This window comes from Tamandua tetradactyla, chromosome 6 (genome assembly GCF_023851605.1).
Source record: "Tamandua tetradactyla isolate mTamTet1 chromosome 6, mTamTet1.pri, whole genome shotgun sequence".
Taxonomy (NCBI): domain Eukaryota; kingdom Metazoa; phylum Chordata; class Mammalia; order Pilosa; family Myrmecophagidae; genus Tamandua; species Tamandua tetradactyla.
In genome coordinates, this window is record NC_135332.1 from 146,812,405 (window position 1) to 146,831,033 (window position 18,629).

Below are 18,629 nucleotides of genomic sequence, written 5' to 3' on the forward strand. Positions count from 1 at the left end.
AAATGAGCTGAGACTCAGCATCAAGGGATTGAGAAAAACCCTAGAATGAGCTGAGACTTAGCATTAAGGGATTGAGAAAACCTTCTTGACCAAAAGGGGGAAGAGGGAAATGAGACAAAGTGTCAATGGCTGAGAGATTCCAAACAGAGTTGAGAGGTTATCCTGGAGATTATTCTTATGCATCAAGTAGATATCATCTTGTTATTCAAGACGTAATGGAGAGGCTGGAGGGAACTGCCTGAAAATGTAGAGCTGTGTTCCAGTAGCCATGTTTCTTGAGGATGATTGAATAATGACACAGCTGTTACAATGTGACTGTGTGATTGTGAAAACCTTGTGTCTGATGCTCATTTATCTACCTTGTCAACAAAGGAGTAGAACATATGGAATAAAAATAAATAATAGGGGGAACAAATGCTAAAATAAATTTAGTTTGAAATGCTAGTGATCAATGAAAGCGAGGGGTAAGGGGTATGGGTATGGCAGGTATAATCTTTTTTTTTCTTTCCTGTGTTCGTCTTATTTTTCTATTGTCTTTTTATTTCTTTTTCTGAATTAATGCAAATGTTCTAAGAAATAATGAATATGCAACTAAATGATGATATTGTGAATTACTGATTATGAATGTTGTTTTATTTGGTTTGTTAATTTTTTAATTAATAAATAAATTTAAAAAAGATAATTTTAAATGTTGGCAGTCAGTCAAGAATTTTTTAATGATGTAAAGGCTATTCTAGGGGCAAAACTCAGGTCACAGTAACCCACTAACCCCTATAACCCCTACCAATTTGGAATGACTATTCCAGTAGCTAGCAATCAAAGCTAAACCAAGAATATGAGCACTCTGCCCCTAAACAAAAGCTTACAGGTAGATTTCAACAGCCTGGATTCAATGTATTTTAGATGCAGTTCTAACAAATTTGCTTAGCACTACTAAACTGGAGAGTAAATGACCTCCCATACTGATCCCCATTTCCATTACTTAATGCAAAAGCTCCTCAAAACAATTGTTGATATTTATCTCCAGTTCTTCATATCCCTTTTTCTCCTTAACTCGCTATAATCAGGCTTTCATCCCCACTGCCAACAATGACCTAAATGGAGTCAAATCCAACAGTCAGTGTTCAGTATTCACTTTACTTAATCAACAGCATCATTTGACACAGCTGTTCACTATATTCTCTTTGACACACGCTCTTCTCTCGGCTTCCAGGACACCACTAATCCTAGTTTCATCCAACTCCTGTAGGTGCTCCTTCTAGGCTACTTTGCTTATTCCCTTTTATCTCCCTAGCACTTAAATGGAGACTACTCTCGTGGCTCAGTCCTTGTAACTCGGTGCTCTCATTTGGTAATATGCCTACAATAAAGTGATTTTCTCCAGCTTAGTCTTCTCTCTCCTGGTCTCCAGACATACATACCTAGCTTTCTACTCACCACCTCTCTGGATATTTGATAGGCATCCTAAACTTTACATGTCAAAAACTAAACTTCTAATATCATCCCTACTTCCTAATCCTGCTTCCCTTCTGTATTCTTCTAAAACCTTGTTGCCCTCTTATTTCCTATTTTACATTCAAACCACCAACAAATTCTGATGGCTCTACCTTAAAACCATACCTAGGGGCGGAAGATGGTGATGCAGTGGCAGAGTTCTGGCCTCTTAGGCCAGAGACCCAGGTTGGATTCCCAGCGCCTGCCCATGTGGATTAAAAAAAAAAAAAAAAAAAAAAAAAAAAACCTAGTATATTAATCACTTATTCTCACAAGTAGTGGGGACAACCAAAGCAATAGGCTGAGCCCCCAATCTTGGGGTTTGTTCATTTGAAACTTAACCCCACAAAGGACAGGTCAAGCCTTCTTAAAATTAGGTCTAACAGTCACCCCCAAGCAAACCTCTTCTGTTGCTCAGATATGGCTTCTCTCTCCAACCAACACAAAAAGCAAACTCATCGCCTTCCCCCTGTCTATGTGGGACATGACTCCCAGGGGTGTGGACCTTCCTGGCAACGTGGGACAGAAATCCTAAAATGAGGTGAGACTCAGCATCAAGGGATTGAGAAAACCTTCTCGCCCAAGAGAAAAGAGTGCAATGAGACAAATTAAAGTGTCAGTGGCTGAGAGATTCCAAACAGAGTCAGCGGTTATCCTGGAGGTTATTCTTAGGCACTAGATATCACCTTGTTAGTCAAGATGTAATGGAGAAGACAACACAACAAGCAAACTAACCACCTTCTCCCATCTGTGTGGGACATGACTTCCAGGGGTGTGGACCTTCTTGGCAACATGGGTCAGAAATCCCAGAATGAGCTGAGATTCAGCATCAAGGATTGAGAAAAACTCTAGAATGAGCCGAGACCCAGAATCAAGGGATTAGAGAAACCTTCTCGACCAAAAGGGGGAAGAGTGAAGTGGGACAAAGTGTCAATGGCTGAGAGATTTCAAACAGAGTCGAGAGGTTATCCTGGAGGTTATTCTTACGCATTAAATAGGTATCACCTTGTTAGTCAAGATGTAATGGAGAGGCTGGAGGGAACTGCCTGAAACTGTAGAACTGTGTTCCAGTAGCCATGTTTCTTGAAGATGATTATATAATCAGACAGCTTTCACAATGTGACTGCGTGATTGTGAAAACCTTGTGTCTGATGCTCCTTTTATCTACCTCATCAACAGACGAGTTGAACATATGGAATAAAAATAAATAACGGGGAACAAATATTAAAATAAATTTAGTTTGAAATGCTAGTGATCAGTGAAAGGGAGGGATAAGTGGTATGGTATGTAAAATTTTTTTTTTGTTTTCGTTTTATTTTTCTGTTGTCTTTTTATATCTTTTTCTGAATTGATGCAAATGTTCTAAGAAATGATCATGATGATGAATATGCAACTATGTGATGATATTGTGAATTACTGATTATATATGTAGAATAGAATGAGCATATACTAAGAATGTTTGTTTCTTTCTTGTAATTTTTTTTATTAATAAAAAATTAAAAAAATATATTTAAAAAAAAGATGTAATGGAGAGGCTGGAGGGAACTGCCTCAAAATGTAGAGATGTGTTCCAGTAGCCATGTTTCTTGAAAATGATTGTATAATGAGACAGCTTTCACAATGTGACTGTGTGATTGTGAAAACCTTATGTCTGATGCTCCTTTAATCTACCTTATCAACACAGGAATAAAACATATGGAATAAAAATAAATAATAGGGGGAGAACAAATGTTAAAATAAATTTAGATTGAAATGCTAGTGATCAATGAAAGGGAGGGATAAGGGGTATGGTATGTATGAATTTTTTTTCTGTTGTCTTTATTTCTTTTTCTGAATTGATGCAAATGTTCTAAGAGATGATCATGATGATGAATATGCAACTATGTGATGACATTTAAATTACTGATTATATATGTAGAACAGAATAATCATAAAAAAGGGAAAAAAATGATCACGGTGATGAAAAACACAACTATATGATGATATTGTGAGCTACTGATTGTATACATGTATGGAATGTTTGTATGTTAAAAATATTTTTGTGTTTAAATGTTACTGCATTAATAAAAATATTAAAATAAGAAAATAGGGGGAAAAAAGAATCTAATCACTTCTCATAACTCTACCTCCTGGGCCAAGCCACTATCATCTCCCACCTACATTTTGTAATAGCCTCCTAACTGTTCTCCCTTCTTCCATCTTTGTCTCCCTAGTCTACAGTACATCAGCACTGATCCTTTTAAAATCAAACTCAAATCAAGTCAATCTATGCTCAAGTTGCTCCAAGTACTTCCAATGGTGTTACCTCCACATCTTAACGTGTTCAAAACAAAATTTATTCTCTTTCCTTTTTCCATTTATCCACCCTCCTATATTTCTTCTGCACCATCAATCACACCCAAATCAGAGGCCTGGGGTCTCCAGCCTCACTAGTTGTCACTCGCTGATCCATACAAACCATACCTTCTGGTTCTGTGAAGAGAATGCATACAACCTCCCAATACATCATACAGATTCACAAAGGCTGCTGTTAGTGCCTGGGGTAACACCTCACACCTTCATTCCTATGTCTAGAGAACCCTATCCGATCATTCAAAGCATCTCCTCCACAGAGGGATTACCTCTTTTACATTCAGTTTGATTTATACCCTCTCTTCCATGCTGCTACCACACTGTACAGATCTTTCTCAAAACACTTAAATAGCATAGTTCTCACTAATTTCCTTCTCTCTCGTCTTAAAAGCCTGTGGGCTCCGGTGGGGAAGGGACAATGAGTGACCTAATCAAGACTGTTTCCCTAGGCTCTACCCAAGTGTCTTCTGCATTAAAATGCCTAGTAGTTGCCAAAGTTAAATTACCTCTACAGCCATGATAATAACAGCAGCTTTCTTTTTTATTGTTGAATTGGCAGGAAGATTAATTAAAGAATGTACACCCATTCCAAGACTACTAATAGGTGGAAGATCAAGCCAATCAGGGTCCCTTATTCCTCCCATGCAATCTTTGGCCATTGGATAGATAGTACCATTTCCATCTCGTAGAATAATAGGAGACTCCTATAATGAAGGAAACAAAGTTTAGCACTCAATCTAAAATACATCTCTAATTGCTACAATAGGTATATTTATTTTCAAACTTGATGTCAGTAATAACCAAATGTGCTAAATATTTTACACCCTTAAACAGTTTAATAAGCCTCTGTACCTGTCCAGCAGTGAAAATGGCTACATTCCTCTCATTCTGACCAAGGAAAGCAATGCTGCTCGTAGGAAAATTATTTTCCTGTTCTGCTTTTCCTGTAGCAAGATCAAAGATACAGTACCGTACCCAATTTCCAGTCTTCAAAACAGCATGCACACCTTCAGAAGCATACAAATGAAAAGAAAATTTGTTATACATCTTTAGCTGTCTCTAATAAGAACACAAGGAATTCTAACATCTCTGGCAACGCTTGTAATCGGTTCAAACAGATACATTTTATCCTATAATGTTACACCACAAGGGGGTAAAAATGCCAGTCTTCACTTTATTCAATTTCCATTACTACCTAAGCATTATTGCGATGCAAAATAGAGATGAAAAAGTTACAAAATCTTTACCTTTGGAATCTACGTTCACTGCTAATATTTCTGTTTTTTCAGGTATACAAAGCTTTTTAGGAGTCCTTTGGAAACAATCTGGGACTTTTGGTGTTCCACCAGTTTTGACAACCTGCATTATACAAAAATAATTTTGCTCTCAAACTCTCTTAACACAAGGTGTTAGTTCTAAAATTCACCTACTAAATAATTCCTCTACACTTACCTGTAGTTCATCAATTCTAAGTAACCTACAATCCTGCAGGAGAGAGGAAGGGTCAGCATCTGAACCACAGCTGTTCTGACAGTTTGTATTACTGGATGTTCCTGGAAATTTTACAGCAACATAGGCACCATCCACTTTTAGCACCTAGAAGTATAATTACATACACTGAATATTAACAACAGCACATATAAAATCAGCATGCAAATTATATTCCTTAAACTAATTCAATATTGAACAAAGGATGAAAGGCATTTAATTCCTTATGCATATGTTTCTTCACATGACCACATGTTATGAAATTAAATTGGACAAGTTTTGCTGTTGATATCTATATTCTAGGCCCACTTTCTACAGAAAAACTGACCCACATATCCACCAATTAAAGTCTGTGAACGTTTAACAATCAACTGAAAAAAATGACCATGAAATCCTCCCATCCCATTAGTTCAGAACAGTGCTGTACAATAAAACTTTCGTAATAATGGTAGTATTTGGTATCTACATTGTCCAATATGGTTGCCATGAGCCATTAGTGGTTACCGAGCCTGTGATTATGACTGAGAAGTTGACTTTTTTTTTTCTTACATTTTTATGGAGTAATCTTCACACATATACATTCCATACATGACGTACAATCAATAGCTCACAACATCATCACACAGTTGTATATTCATCACCATGATCATGTTTTAGAACAACTGCATCACTCCACAAAAATAAGAAAAAAGAAAACTCATACATAACATACCCTGTGCCCTTCCACTAGTATTTCCATCTACCATCAAAGGAGTTGACTTTTTTAACACTTTTTATTGTGAAATATTTACAAAAAAGCAATAACCTTCAATGTACATTTTAACAATTATGGAACAGATTTCACAGTTTGATATGGGTTACAATTCCACAATTTCAGGTTTTTCCTTCTAGCGTCTACAAGACACTGGAAACCGACAAAAATGTCAATATACTGATTCAGCAATCATACTCGTTTGTTAAATCCTATCTTCTCTGTTACACTCCTTCTCTTTAAATAACATATATACCTCAAAGCAATACATCTCAAAGTATATCACAACAAATATTTGTAGAACAGATTTCCCAGTCTGCTATGAATCACAATTCCTCAACATTAGGTTTTTATTTGTAGCTGCTCAAAGGTACTGGAGGCTAAAAGAAGTATCAGTAAAATGATTTAGCACGCATTTGTTAAACCCAACTTTCTCTCTATAACTCCACTATCACCTCTGATCTTTCTCACACTCTGTAGGGGTATTTGGGATATGCCCCTTCTAACTTTTTTTTTTTTTTTTTAACTTTTTTTATTGTATAGTATATATAGAAAGCAAAAAAATAAAAAAGCAATAGTTTTCAAAGCACTCTTCAAAAAGCGGTTACAAGATAGATCCCCCAGAGCTTGTCATGTACCATACAACCCCTTCATATTTTCCCTTCTAGCTGCTCCAGAATATAGGAGGCTAGAGAGTTTAAGTATTTTTTTATCATCACAATCGACTTTTCTCCTCCTTTTCTGTGAAAATACAAAAAAGCTATAAATTTCCAAGCACAGTACCACAATTAGTTGTAGAACGTATTTCAAACTTTGACATGGGTTACAATTTCACGATTTTAGGTTTTTATTTCTAGCTGCTCTAAAATACTAGACACTAAAAGAGATATCAATTTAATGATTCAGCAATCATATTCATTTGTTAAGTCCTATTTTCTATGTATAATTCCACCATCACCTTTGACCTTTCCATAGCTCTCTTAGGGGTTATTTGGGTTATAGCAATTCTAAATTTTTGATATTGGAAAGGTCTGTGACTAACATGGGTAGAGAGATGGAACTATCTGATGTTCTTAAGAGGCTGGGCCTTCTAGGTTTCAGGACTTATCTGGACCAGGGACCCATATAGAGGTGGTAGGCTTCTGGAAAGTTACTCTAGTGCCTGGAATCCTTGTGGAATCTTATATGTTGCCCTAGGTGTTCTTCAGGATTGGCTAGAATGGTCCTGGTTGGGGGCTGGCAGGTTATGATAGGTAGTAAGATAGGTAGAGCAACCTCTAGAGTAGCCTCTTGACTCTATTTGAACTCTTTGCCACTGATACTTTATTAATTATACTTTTTGCCCCTTTCGGTCAGGATGTAATAGTTGATCCCCTGGTGCCAGGTCTGGATTCATCCCTGGGAGTCATCTCCCACGTTGCCAGGGAGACTTTCACCCCTGGAGGTCATGTCTCACGTAGGGCGGAGGGCATAATTTCGATTGCAAAGTTGGGCTTAGAGAGACTCAGGCCACATCTGAGCAAAAACAGAGGTCCTCCAAAAGTAACTCTTAGGCATGCCTGGAGGTAGTCTAAACTTCTCTGCTACCTACAAGTTTCACAAAAGTAAAGTCTCATTATTCAGGGCATGGCCTATTGATTTGGGTATCCCTAAAGTTTGGCACAGTATCAGGAAATTCCCTGATGGCAAGGTTTAATAGTTTCGTATTCTTTCTCCCATCCCTCAGGGGACTTTGTCAATACTTTTTGATTATCTGCTTAATACACTCTAGGACGTACCCAGGCATTACAATAATCTATATGGGATTAAAGGACCTCTTTCTTATTCTGTGCTTCCTGTGTTTCAGTTGTTCAAATGAGCAATACAGATAGGTTGAATTTGATTGCACACTACAGAAAATTTCAGTTCCAGATCAAAGAAACCTTTCTTCCATTGGTCTCAAAGAGTATGTGTGGTTCTAAAATACAGACACTGTCTTCCTTACCCCTATGTTCTGAATTACTTTAACTCCAACCCATTCACCTTCGCTCTTATCTCGATATATTAAGTTACATATATAAAAACCAGCCCCTCAAAATCCAGAAATAATAATTACCACTCTGGACTTAATGTGTCTGCTCTACAAGCTTATGATCTAGTCCTCTATTTTCTTATAAGCATTTTCTAAAGGTGACCATACCATTGTTTTCTTGCTTCTGGTTTAATTTGTCCCACCAAATGTCCAACACGTTCATTCACACTGTTGCATGCCTCACCATTGTTCCTTTCCGTAGCAGCCTTTTTTGTCTCTTACGATGTCTTTACATTTAAAGTCTATTTTGTCCGATATTAGTATATCTACTCCAGCTTTCTTTTTGTTACAACTTGCACGGAAAACTTTTTCCATTCTTTCACTTTCAATCTATTTGTATCCTTGCGTCTAAGATGAGTCTCTTGAAAGCACCATATAGCTGGATTATGTTCCTTAATCCATTCTGCCAATCCGTATCCTTTAATTGAAAAGTTTAGTCTGTTAAAATTCAAAGATATTACTGAAAAGGTGTTTCTTGACTCCACCATCTTGTCTTTTTTATTTTATTTGTCAGATCTATATATTCTTTACCCTCTTTCTCTTTGTATTTTAAAAATTATCCTTAGTGGTACTCTTCAATTCTGTGCCCTCCTCCAAACCTCCCTCTCCTGAATTTTTTTTTTATAACTCCTTTTAGTCTTTCTTATAGGGACAGATTCTTGCTGACAAATTCTTTCAGGACTTCTTTGTCTGTGAAAACTTTAATCTCTCCCTCAATTTTGAATGACAATTTGGCTGGGTACAGAATTTTGGCTGGAAGTCTTTCTCTTTCAGGATCTTGAATGTATCACTCCACTGCCTTCTCGCCTCCAGGGTGCTAGTTGAGTAGTCTGAATTCAGTCTTATTTGGTTTCCCTTGTGTGTACTAGATTGTCTTTCTCTTGCCAGTTTCAGGATTTTTTCTGCTTCTCTTCAACATCTGACAGACTGATTAGTATTGTGCTCTTCTACTGTCTTCTTGATCTCCTTTATGTCATTTGCTATCCCACTTATTTTATTAAGTAGAGTTGTATGAACATCTTTGATTAGTTATTTCAATGTCTGTGTCTCCTCTGGTGTTTTAATTAGGTCACTAGGCTGGGCTGTATTTGTCTGCTTAGTGATCTTCTGCTATCTTCGTGGCATAAAAATATCTTGATTTGTTTACTTTGGGAGCTGATTTCTTTCAGTAGCCTTGTATTTGCGGGATGGTTGTACAGCTGGGAGCAAGGCACGGGGTAGAACACTCAATATGGTGATTTCTTTCAGGGCAGGTATGGGCACAGGTTGGGGATGTTACACTGATGCTTGTGAAGATGGACACCCAGCAGCCAGGGAGGATGTAGCTGTGTGGGTGTACACATCTGGGGGGCATAACCCTGGTGTGCGCTGGTCTAAGGCACGGAGCCCTTTGTGAGCATGTGTAGAGCTGCGGCAGCAGGTTGGCATTATGCCTTCATGGACTGGGGGCAGATGTGACCTGGCTGCGCAGGTGAGCACTTTCTCAGAGCTGGGAAGTGAGGGTGAGGGCTGTGTGCATGCACAGTTCTCAGACTGCTGGAAAGTGTGGTTCCCAGAGCTGAATGATGTGATTGGGGGCCCGTGTGCATGCATGGGCCTGGGACTGCCGTAAACGGATGTACTAAGCTCAGGGAGGGCAGGGTGAGGCTGTGCGACACTATGGGCGGGGCATGGGGGTGGGCTAGGTATGGAGGTTAGTGCCCTGACAACAGCCTGCAGGGAACGGGGGTGGGGGGGGTGGGGAGGTGGTAGTGCTCAGGAGGGGTACAAGAAAGGTGGGTTGGGCTGCACTTGGGGTGGCGGTGTGGGGCAGGTACGGGTACTGGGGACTAGTGGGGTGGGGGCGTCTGGAGTGGGTGATGGGTTCACCTGCGTGGCATGTGGGGTGAGTCACCGGTCACGGGGCTGAGCTGGTGAGGGTAGCACACCCCAGGAATGCAGCCTGGCTTACTTCCTAGTTCCGTGTTTCCATCCATGAACTTCCGCAGGCTTTGCAGCTCCACACTTCCACACTAGGCTCAAGGTTTCTGCCTCTCGGTTCCTCGGCCTCTAAAACCAGGGCTGACACACATGGTGCAGAAGGCTTTCCCACGTCAGCCGCACTCCCAAACTGCCATGTCAGTCACCCTGTCCCTTCTCTTAACTTTTCTGTGCAGCAGGGCTTGTCTCGAGCTGCTCTAGTTGGCCATCTTCCTGGAAGTCAGGAGTTGACATTTTAATTGTTTACTGTAACCAATTTAAATAGTCTTATATAGTTACTGTCCACAGTATTGAACAGCAGAGGTATAGAGTCAGTAATGCACAGTAAGACGAGCCCAGGATCCTTGAGTCCCACCTTTGTATCTGTGTGCTTGAGGCCAGTGTGATTTTCTCAGAAGAAAATACCTGCCAATAAACTACAGTTCTGATTCAATAATCGAATGGAACAGTGTATAAGGAAGACCTCTGTAAATCATAGATCATTGTATATCTACTCTTTTGTTTAGGTACCAGTGAAAAACAATCACATTTCAGACAGCGAAGACCATTAAAAAAACAACTTTACTTTGCAGATAGTCTACAGTTGTAGGTCCATTTTATGTTTAAAGTGACTATGAGGAAAGGAATGAAATTCCAGCTGATGGCCTCTATTTACTCAGTTTCCTGGAAGGCAAGACTATCTTTGGAAAAAAAGGGGAAGAGGAAATGAACAGTGACATAAAGAGAATAGATAAGATTTATTTTCTTTTCCTTCTTTTTTAAATTTTCTTTCTTAAGAATAGATAAGATTTTTAAATTTATGTTATGAAGATGACCTTAATTAGAACTAATAATTCCGAAGAAGGGACTGTATCAAAAAAAGTAACACACTTTTTTCCAACTTTTCTGTAAACCTAAAATTATTACAAAATAAAATGTTTACTTTTAAAAAGTAACATATTACCATAAATGCTCAAGAAGAAAAATACTCATCATTTATTCACCTGTCAGGGACAGTGAAAGTATCTGCATCAAACTAAAGGATGGGATGAATGAGACCATCAAAGATATTAAATCCACCTTGCATAAAAGAGCTGACACTCACCAACCATAAACTCTGTGAAAAGCATTATCATTACAGTTCTGTTAATTCTTAGATATTTTGAACAAACCTTGCCAACAGGAACATTCTTAACATCTTCCACAAAAACAACTTCCCGAAGAGACCACTGCTCTTCGTTCACCTTTTCCTCTTCTTTCGGGGCAGGGGTTGACCGACGTCGTTCTTAGACAACAACAAAATGGTAAGTACCAAAAAGAAAATGTAAAAGAGACTTTATAGATTTCATCTAAATATATGAAAAAGATCATTTTTAAAGGGATATATAATTGAGGTTTCTAAGTAAAAATTTTGTGAGCTACTTGTGAATTGGGGTTTTATGACTAATTCCCACTTCATATCAACTTATGGTAAACACCTATAGTCATTAATGCATAATTCAAGCTATACCAATAATACTGTAAGCAACTTCAAAGAGGAACAAAAATTAAGACCCTCAATATTAGGGCTATCTGATCGACATTTTAAAAAGGAAGGTGTGTGCAATGTTCTTAAAACTATTCAGCTTCACCTACTTCAATTTTCTCATCTGCAAAGCAACTCCACTACAAAATAAATTTATGTTGAGGAGCTTAAAAATATTCTTTAAATCTGAGATGCAACAGTAAGTCTAGGTTTATACATTCTACAAAATCTGAGCAAAAATCGTGACCAAGGACTAACCCATTTATAATAATGTCAATAAAAACAGAGTCAATGTTCTGCTTACTGGCAATTGTTTCCTTCCTTCTATGACTGCAATGCATACTAAATATATTTTAAAATTATACTCACGATCAACAGAAATAATCAATAATGTGAATACTATTTCTCTTTAAAAAGAACTGCACACACAAAACCAATGGAAACATAATTTACATAAAAAGATATAAAGAGCAATGAGTTGCCTCCAGTCAAAAGCAAATTAATACAGTTTCCTGGGAGAGTATCGCGACCAATGTGTACTGCACATAAAACTTACTATATGGCATTGATGCACTGCTGGCAATTGAGGATGCATCGCTACATGTGGACGCTGGAGATGGTGGAGGACCCATTTCTGTTTTTACTGGCTCCTGCTTACTTTCAGGTCTAAGATTAGATATATTAGAAACTTTTGTTAAGATGGCTATTTTTAGGACTCAAATTTATTCTTATACATAGGAAAGTAAAGTAACATAAAACTTTTCCTAAATGGTATAAGTTTAGAACTCAAGGTTCTGAAAAAGGTGTAGTGTATACTTTCAAATTTATAATAATGTTTTAACTTAGGAAAGAAAATTGTACCATATAAATTTATCAACAAGTGAAAGCTAGGACTCAAGCTTTACCTTGGAATAATAAGAACAAAAAGATTTATCAACATAGTTTAACCCTAAGCCTCTTCAATGAAGTGATTTTACACTTCCTTGAACATAACGTTGTATTAATTTGGCTATAATAAGTTAACTGAAATAAATGTAAAAGCAAGTAAAATAATAATAATAATAATAACAATCCACTATATCATTAATTTCTTGGAGTTCAAAGAAAGAATTATATTTGCAATGGATATTAAAATTTATTTTTGAACCATCTGGTGATGAACCAGCACCTGCTATAGCTGAAATGGGAAATCAGAGAACTAAAAAATTTAGAGAACTAAAAATTCCTTAGTTATTTCATAACAATATTCTGAGTATTAATGGATAAATATTTCTATTCATTACAAGCAGAAATGTCAATTTTAGCCAGAAAAAAAAAGTCACAAATTACTCAAAAATTTGTTATATATTTATATTTCATCCTGATGTATATATCATAATTAGGGCCATCACTTTAAACCTCTCATCTCCTGTTACCCCTACCAAGAATTTCACCTCAGTTTGGAAATTGTCCAAAGAAAACCAGTATTATTTTCAACAGCATCTTAGCAAGGGTCCTCATTACAAGTATAAAGTGAATATTCATGGCTGCTCTGCACATTGTATGATGGTGGAAGCAAGCCAATACTGAAGACACTGGCATACTTCTAAAGTAAATATATCTCACTGACAAGCACAGCTTCACATTAAAGTTATCTAAACACTTCATTTCACTTGGCTCTTTCACCAAGTTTCATACACACAACAAATTTTAAGGAAAATCTTGAAAACTTCATAAATTATAGGATTTAAATAGCATATTTTATTCTAATCTACTCATATGTGTACACAGAAAATATTTCAAATGGTCTTTATAAGTTCAAAAAACATAATTAGAAGAAAACACTATAAATTTAATGTTAAAAAACATGAAAGAAAATAAGAGCAAAAAACAAAGCAAAAACTATTAACTAGGTATAAATTACAATAGCTTTGGATTGTTAAAGATTATTTTAATTTATCTGGCAGTAATTAGCTGTTTTCTGAGTTTCATTTTGCATTTTTAGCATTAAGAGGAATAACAAAAATAAATATAGTAAATTTATAATCATTATATTTGTTTGAGTGTAAATGGCAAGCAAACTAAACAATATCAGAACTTTAAGAAACTTGTACACTATAATCCCAACAATTTATTTTCAATGTGTACATACATTTAGAAAATATAAAAAAAAAAAACACCAAAATGTTTAAACTGTTATTTCTGGAATGTGATTTTATTACTCTTCCATGTTTCTCTAATGGCCACATATTTTTATGATATTAAGAAATAAAGTTATTTTAAAACTTTATTAAAATTTTTTAAGTTCATATACAACCAAATTACAACACATATAAATATTTTTAAAGGGGAGTAGATGTTTCTAAAAATTTTGTGTTATGATCTCTGTATGAGGCCTTGCCCAATTATCTCTGGTTCCCAAACAGTAAGCCAGACCTAGAATGTGGGGCTACACACAATTCAATAGTATTTATGTTCAGATATCTCCTCCAACTCCAAAAATGTTTACTAAACTTTTAGAGAACTGCCCGCCCCTGCATATTAACATGTAAAGCCCTTTTCCAGTGATCAAGAAGCAGCTAAGATGTTAGGGAGAAGTTAAAACAAGAATGACATAGGGACACAGAGAGGAGAAAGTTGATCTACTATTAAAATTAAATACAACATTACTATTACAGTCTCTGCAAAGCAACACAATCTAAGGAACAAAACAAATCTACACTCCCATTCTAGCTACTATTAAAGCATCCATAATATACAAATATTAAATAACCAAGTTGCAAAAAGTAAAACTGATGAAATCTTTCAAAACTCCTTGAGACCTTAAATACAAGTCCCCACCATATTAGTTGTTCCTACAGCATTGCATGCCTCTAATTCTCTCTTGATTATCCCTATTCATACACAGGGACTAATACAAAAAGCAACTTTATTTAAAGAACAGTACTTACTTAGCTTCAGTAGTTTTGCTAGCTTTTTCCATGCTTTTCAAGCTCTCAGGAGATCTAAGTTGAAATCTACAGCTATCATTCATATTCCAAACTGACTCCATTAAGACACCAACTTTAGGAATACCAGCACTAATTGAAAATGCAACTGCTCCGGCATGATAAAGAGGATTATTTCTTAAGCATACCTAGCAAACAAAAGAAAATCACCATCAAGAGGATATAACTTTAAAAACAAATTAGAATAAACAGTAATTTCAAATGTTTGAAAATAAAGTACATAAAAGTATTTCTTTCTAGGCTTTCCAAGTACAATCTTATACAATGAAGAATATTGATAAGGCATCAACTTAAAGATCTCTATTGAGAAAATATATTCATAAAAGAGCAGGAATAATTTAATCACTCATTAAATTTTAGCATTAACTTTAAAATTTCATGTAGCAAATATCCTGGCTATTCAAAATTGAAATTAGCAGGAAGCAACAAGAAAGGGTTATATTTGAAGAGTGAAATGTGAAAAAAAAATCACATTTTCTTATCTTACTTCCTATAAATTAAAATAGCATTTTCTTTCTTAATTCATGATATTATCTCAGCTCTCTATAGCATCCTCTCTAGGTCTGTTTGTTCTCCCAAAACACTACTGTTTTCTACTAATCAGTAGCTTTAGTAGATAATATAAGTTTTATTTAAATAAAAAAAAAACAAGATACAGACATTAGTCTCAGAATTTCAGCTGAGTTCAAGAGTTAATAAGAGTTTTCAGTATCAGAGACCACTCTCAGGCTCATACCCTCAAAAAGTCAATGACCTGCAAGGTGACACTGTTAAACACACCAACAATTACCTTCATCTGAGATATGAAATTTCTGGAGAGCTCTTTTGATTTATCCAATAGCCCAATCCTACTGACCATTCTGTTCAGTCATTCAATAACTAATGATCACTTTATACTTGACTAGTGGCATAGGTGAAAATTATGTTTTCTGGTGGTTTAAAATCAAATATAAGAGGGCAGTGCAATGGTAGGTCAGCAGGTAGACTGCTTGCCTGCCATGCCGGAGACCTGGGTTCGATTCTCGGTGCCAGCCCATACAAAACAAATTAAATATAAGAGACACGAAAAGAAGGTGGTACAGCTGAGCAGTATAATAAGTGGAATTAGAACCATTGGCTTAACATTTTAGTTCTACCAAAGAATAGTTGTGTGCTGGTAAATATAGTTCTACAAAAAAAAAAAAAAAAAAAGAGATTAGTTCATAAAAGCAGGCTTCTTGGAAAAGTTATGAACTGCAGAGCCATGCCTGAAGGCTGAAGGAAGTTTCATGCAGAAATTTTCAGAAAAAAATGGGGAAAATGTAAAGCCTGAAAGAGGATCAATAAGGAAGAAGGCTTGAACTGAAACAGAAATATGAGATGATACAGTAATGCCTTCATGTAAAAATATATGTACCTTAAAGAAGGTGTGTATCCAGGCGCCAACATAAAGCAGATGCAAGGGGATTATTTGCCACAGACATTACCTCTCAATTCCTATGATCTGTGCATGCAAGTGTAGCTGAACACTCTGAGTGACCAACAGTCCGTTCTGATCTTCACAAATGAATACTTTTCTTATTTTGTGGCTACAACTAGTGCTGACATTATCTGTCATCATTTGTGGCTGTCTTAAACCTTTAGTTTTCTAGAACTTCAAACCAAAATCTTAGCTCTACACCATTCTGCTACCTGCCTTCACTGCCTCTCGCAATGTCATCCCACATTAGTTGAGTCCAGCAGACAAGGGATCTTTGATGATATCAGAAATCAGTATTTGAAACTAGGAAAAAATCCCAGAAGAGAGAGAACAACAGAGAGCTCTATCTAAAGTGATCGATATAAATGAAAAAGGCTGAACAAGTAATATTCAGAACAGTGGGTAATCACTTTAAACTTTCTAGTTAGAAGGCCAATAAAGGAGTCAGAATAAGACAGCCACGAACAGGACAAAAAACAGAACCACAAACAAAAAGACCAAAGCACATTCAAGCTAGCTTTTAGAGAAAAAGAACAGCTGAAAGCAGTGACTACTTTTTAAAATACAGGGAACATATGTTATAGTACTTGTGGGAATGAGTAAATTAAACTGAAAGAAAGTGCTAGATGAGGAAATGAGAAACCACATCATATAATAAAAAGCACCATTTGTCTAAGTTTTAGGGATTATAAAGTCCTTAAAACATTCATTATAACACTTTTTATAATGCACATAAGCATCAAGTCCTATCTAGAAGATAAAACTTCCAAGAGAGCCTAATGAATTAGAAGTATAGCAACAGTTTTCAAACTTTTTAGTCTCAGGACCCTTTTCACTATCAAATATGACTGATGACCCAAACATCTTTTGTTTATGTGAGTTATATCTATAAATATTTTCCATATTAGTAATTAAAACTAAAATATTTTTAAAATGCATTAATAACTTTTTAAATAATAGTAATAAACCCATGTTAACATAAGTAAGAATTCTTTATGGAAAATATTTTCAAATAAGTATAGTGAGAAAAATATCATTGTTTACATTGTTTTAAATTTCTTAAAGTCTAGCTTAGCTTAACAGAAGATAGCTGAATTCTCATGCTTGCTTCTGTATTCAATCTGCTGTGATGTTATTCTGACTACAGTATATAAAGACAATTTGGCCTCACACAAATATGTAACTGGAAAAGGGAGGACTCTGCAGACTACCTGTAGTGTTTCCAGGAGTTTGCAGCTATCCTTGGACCACACTTTGAGAACCACTGGTATATGAGAAAATCACCTTCTATAACATATCTATAGTGGCTCAAACTACGTCAGAGCCAAAAAAAAAAACCCTGACAGAGAACCAAGGTTTGCAGGAAGCTTCCAGCTAATATTCCTACAGAACAGCACCTTTCAAATTGGTCATAAGAATCACCTGGTGACACATGGGCGCTACCACCAGATAAAATAAAAGAATGTTCCAGTAAGGGGCTCCAAACTCTGCATTTTAAAAATACCAGATCATTCTTAAAGCCAGGCAAATCTGGGAACACAAGGAAACCTGACACTAGGCCAGAATTTATACAATATTAATCAACCATTGAACGAAGAGTGATGTAACATCTTACTGGAACCTCGTTCCTCATATGAAGTTTATCTTTAAAGCTGCTTCTAGGGGAAGAAAGTGATTTTTAAGAGACAATGTTCCTTAACAAAGGCTTAATTTTAATCACTAACCTGGGTACCAACAGTGATATTCGGCATTGAGGAAATACCAGCACTAGATTTTGGCTTTTTATTTTTTGCTCTAGCTTTCTCTAACATTTTCTTCCTTTGACTAAAAGGGACCACACCCCTGAAAAGAAAAAACATAAATTGGTCAAATAAGCAGCAAAGAAGACCACTAAATAAATCTTAAATTATACATATTATCATTTAAGGATTTCTGGTGTATTGCCTCTCTAATATTTTTGCTTCAAAACAGTGTTAACATTTGCAACTTATTCTTTGTAACTTATTCACTGATTTGATAAATAATTAAGTTCATTTTTATTAGAACTTTAAGTTGTACAGGAAATCCATCAATTGATAGTTTTTCTTCCAATTAATTATATTTCATTACAAGATGCCACCATATACTATGTCTACCAATGCAAATGTACTGACCCTTGAAACATACAGGGAATAAATCTAACATCTTCTAACTGTATAGGTTAATTAAAGTACAGAATATATAATGAAATACTTTAATAACTTTCATAGTTAACATATATTAAGTAATATTATCAAATAAAAAATGCAAACCCTACTGCCTATATTTCCCATTATGTAAAAGCAAAGCACACATTTATGTACCAAAAAAAAGATTTAAAATACCCCCAAATGTTAACAGTAGTTATCTTTCGCTTATGAGATTATAGGTGACTTTTGTTTCTAATTTATACTTTTATAAAATTCCATCATTATATTCACTATGCATTACTTTCATGAGCTTTCTTTTTTAATTACTTTGCTCCAAGATGAATTCCCCTTGCTTTATAAAGCACTATACCGTTT

At 35.9% G+C, this 18,629-nt stretch overlaps 1 protein-coding gene across 5 annotated transcripts in view; it reads right to left on the reverse strand.

The window, feature by feature from the left end:
- The window catches only part of UBR5 (ubiquitin protein ligase E3 component n-recognin 5), a 152,132-nt gene that overhangs the window by 63,403 nt on the left and 70,100 nt on the right, over positions 1–18,629 (reverse strand). For all 5 annotated transcript variants that reach the window (XM_077167397.1, XM_077167399.1, XM_077167395.1 and 2 more), the window contains exons 13-20: positions 17,811–17,928; positions 14,571–14,755; positions 12,197–12,306; positions 11,288–11,400; positions 5,299–5,442; positions 5,094–5,205; positions 4,699–4,853; positions 4,353–4,550 (exon numbers count right to left, since the gene is read on the reverse strand). In XM_077167397.1, coding sequence (XP_077023512.1) covers positions 4,353–4,550; positions 4,699–4,853; positions 5,094–5,205; positions 5,299–5,442; positions 11,288–11,400; positions 12,197–12,306; positions 14,571–14,755; positions 17,811–17,928 — 1,135 coding nt within the window. The remainder of the gene's footprint in view (positions 1–4,352; positions 4,551–4,698; positions 4,854–5,093; positions 5,206–5,298; positions 5,443–11,287; positions 11,401–12,196; positions 12,307–14,570; positions 14,756–17,810; positions 17,929–18,629) is intronic.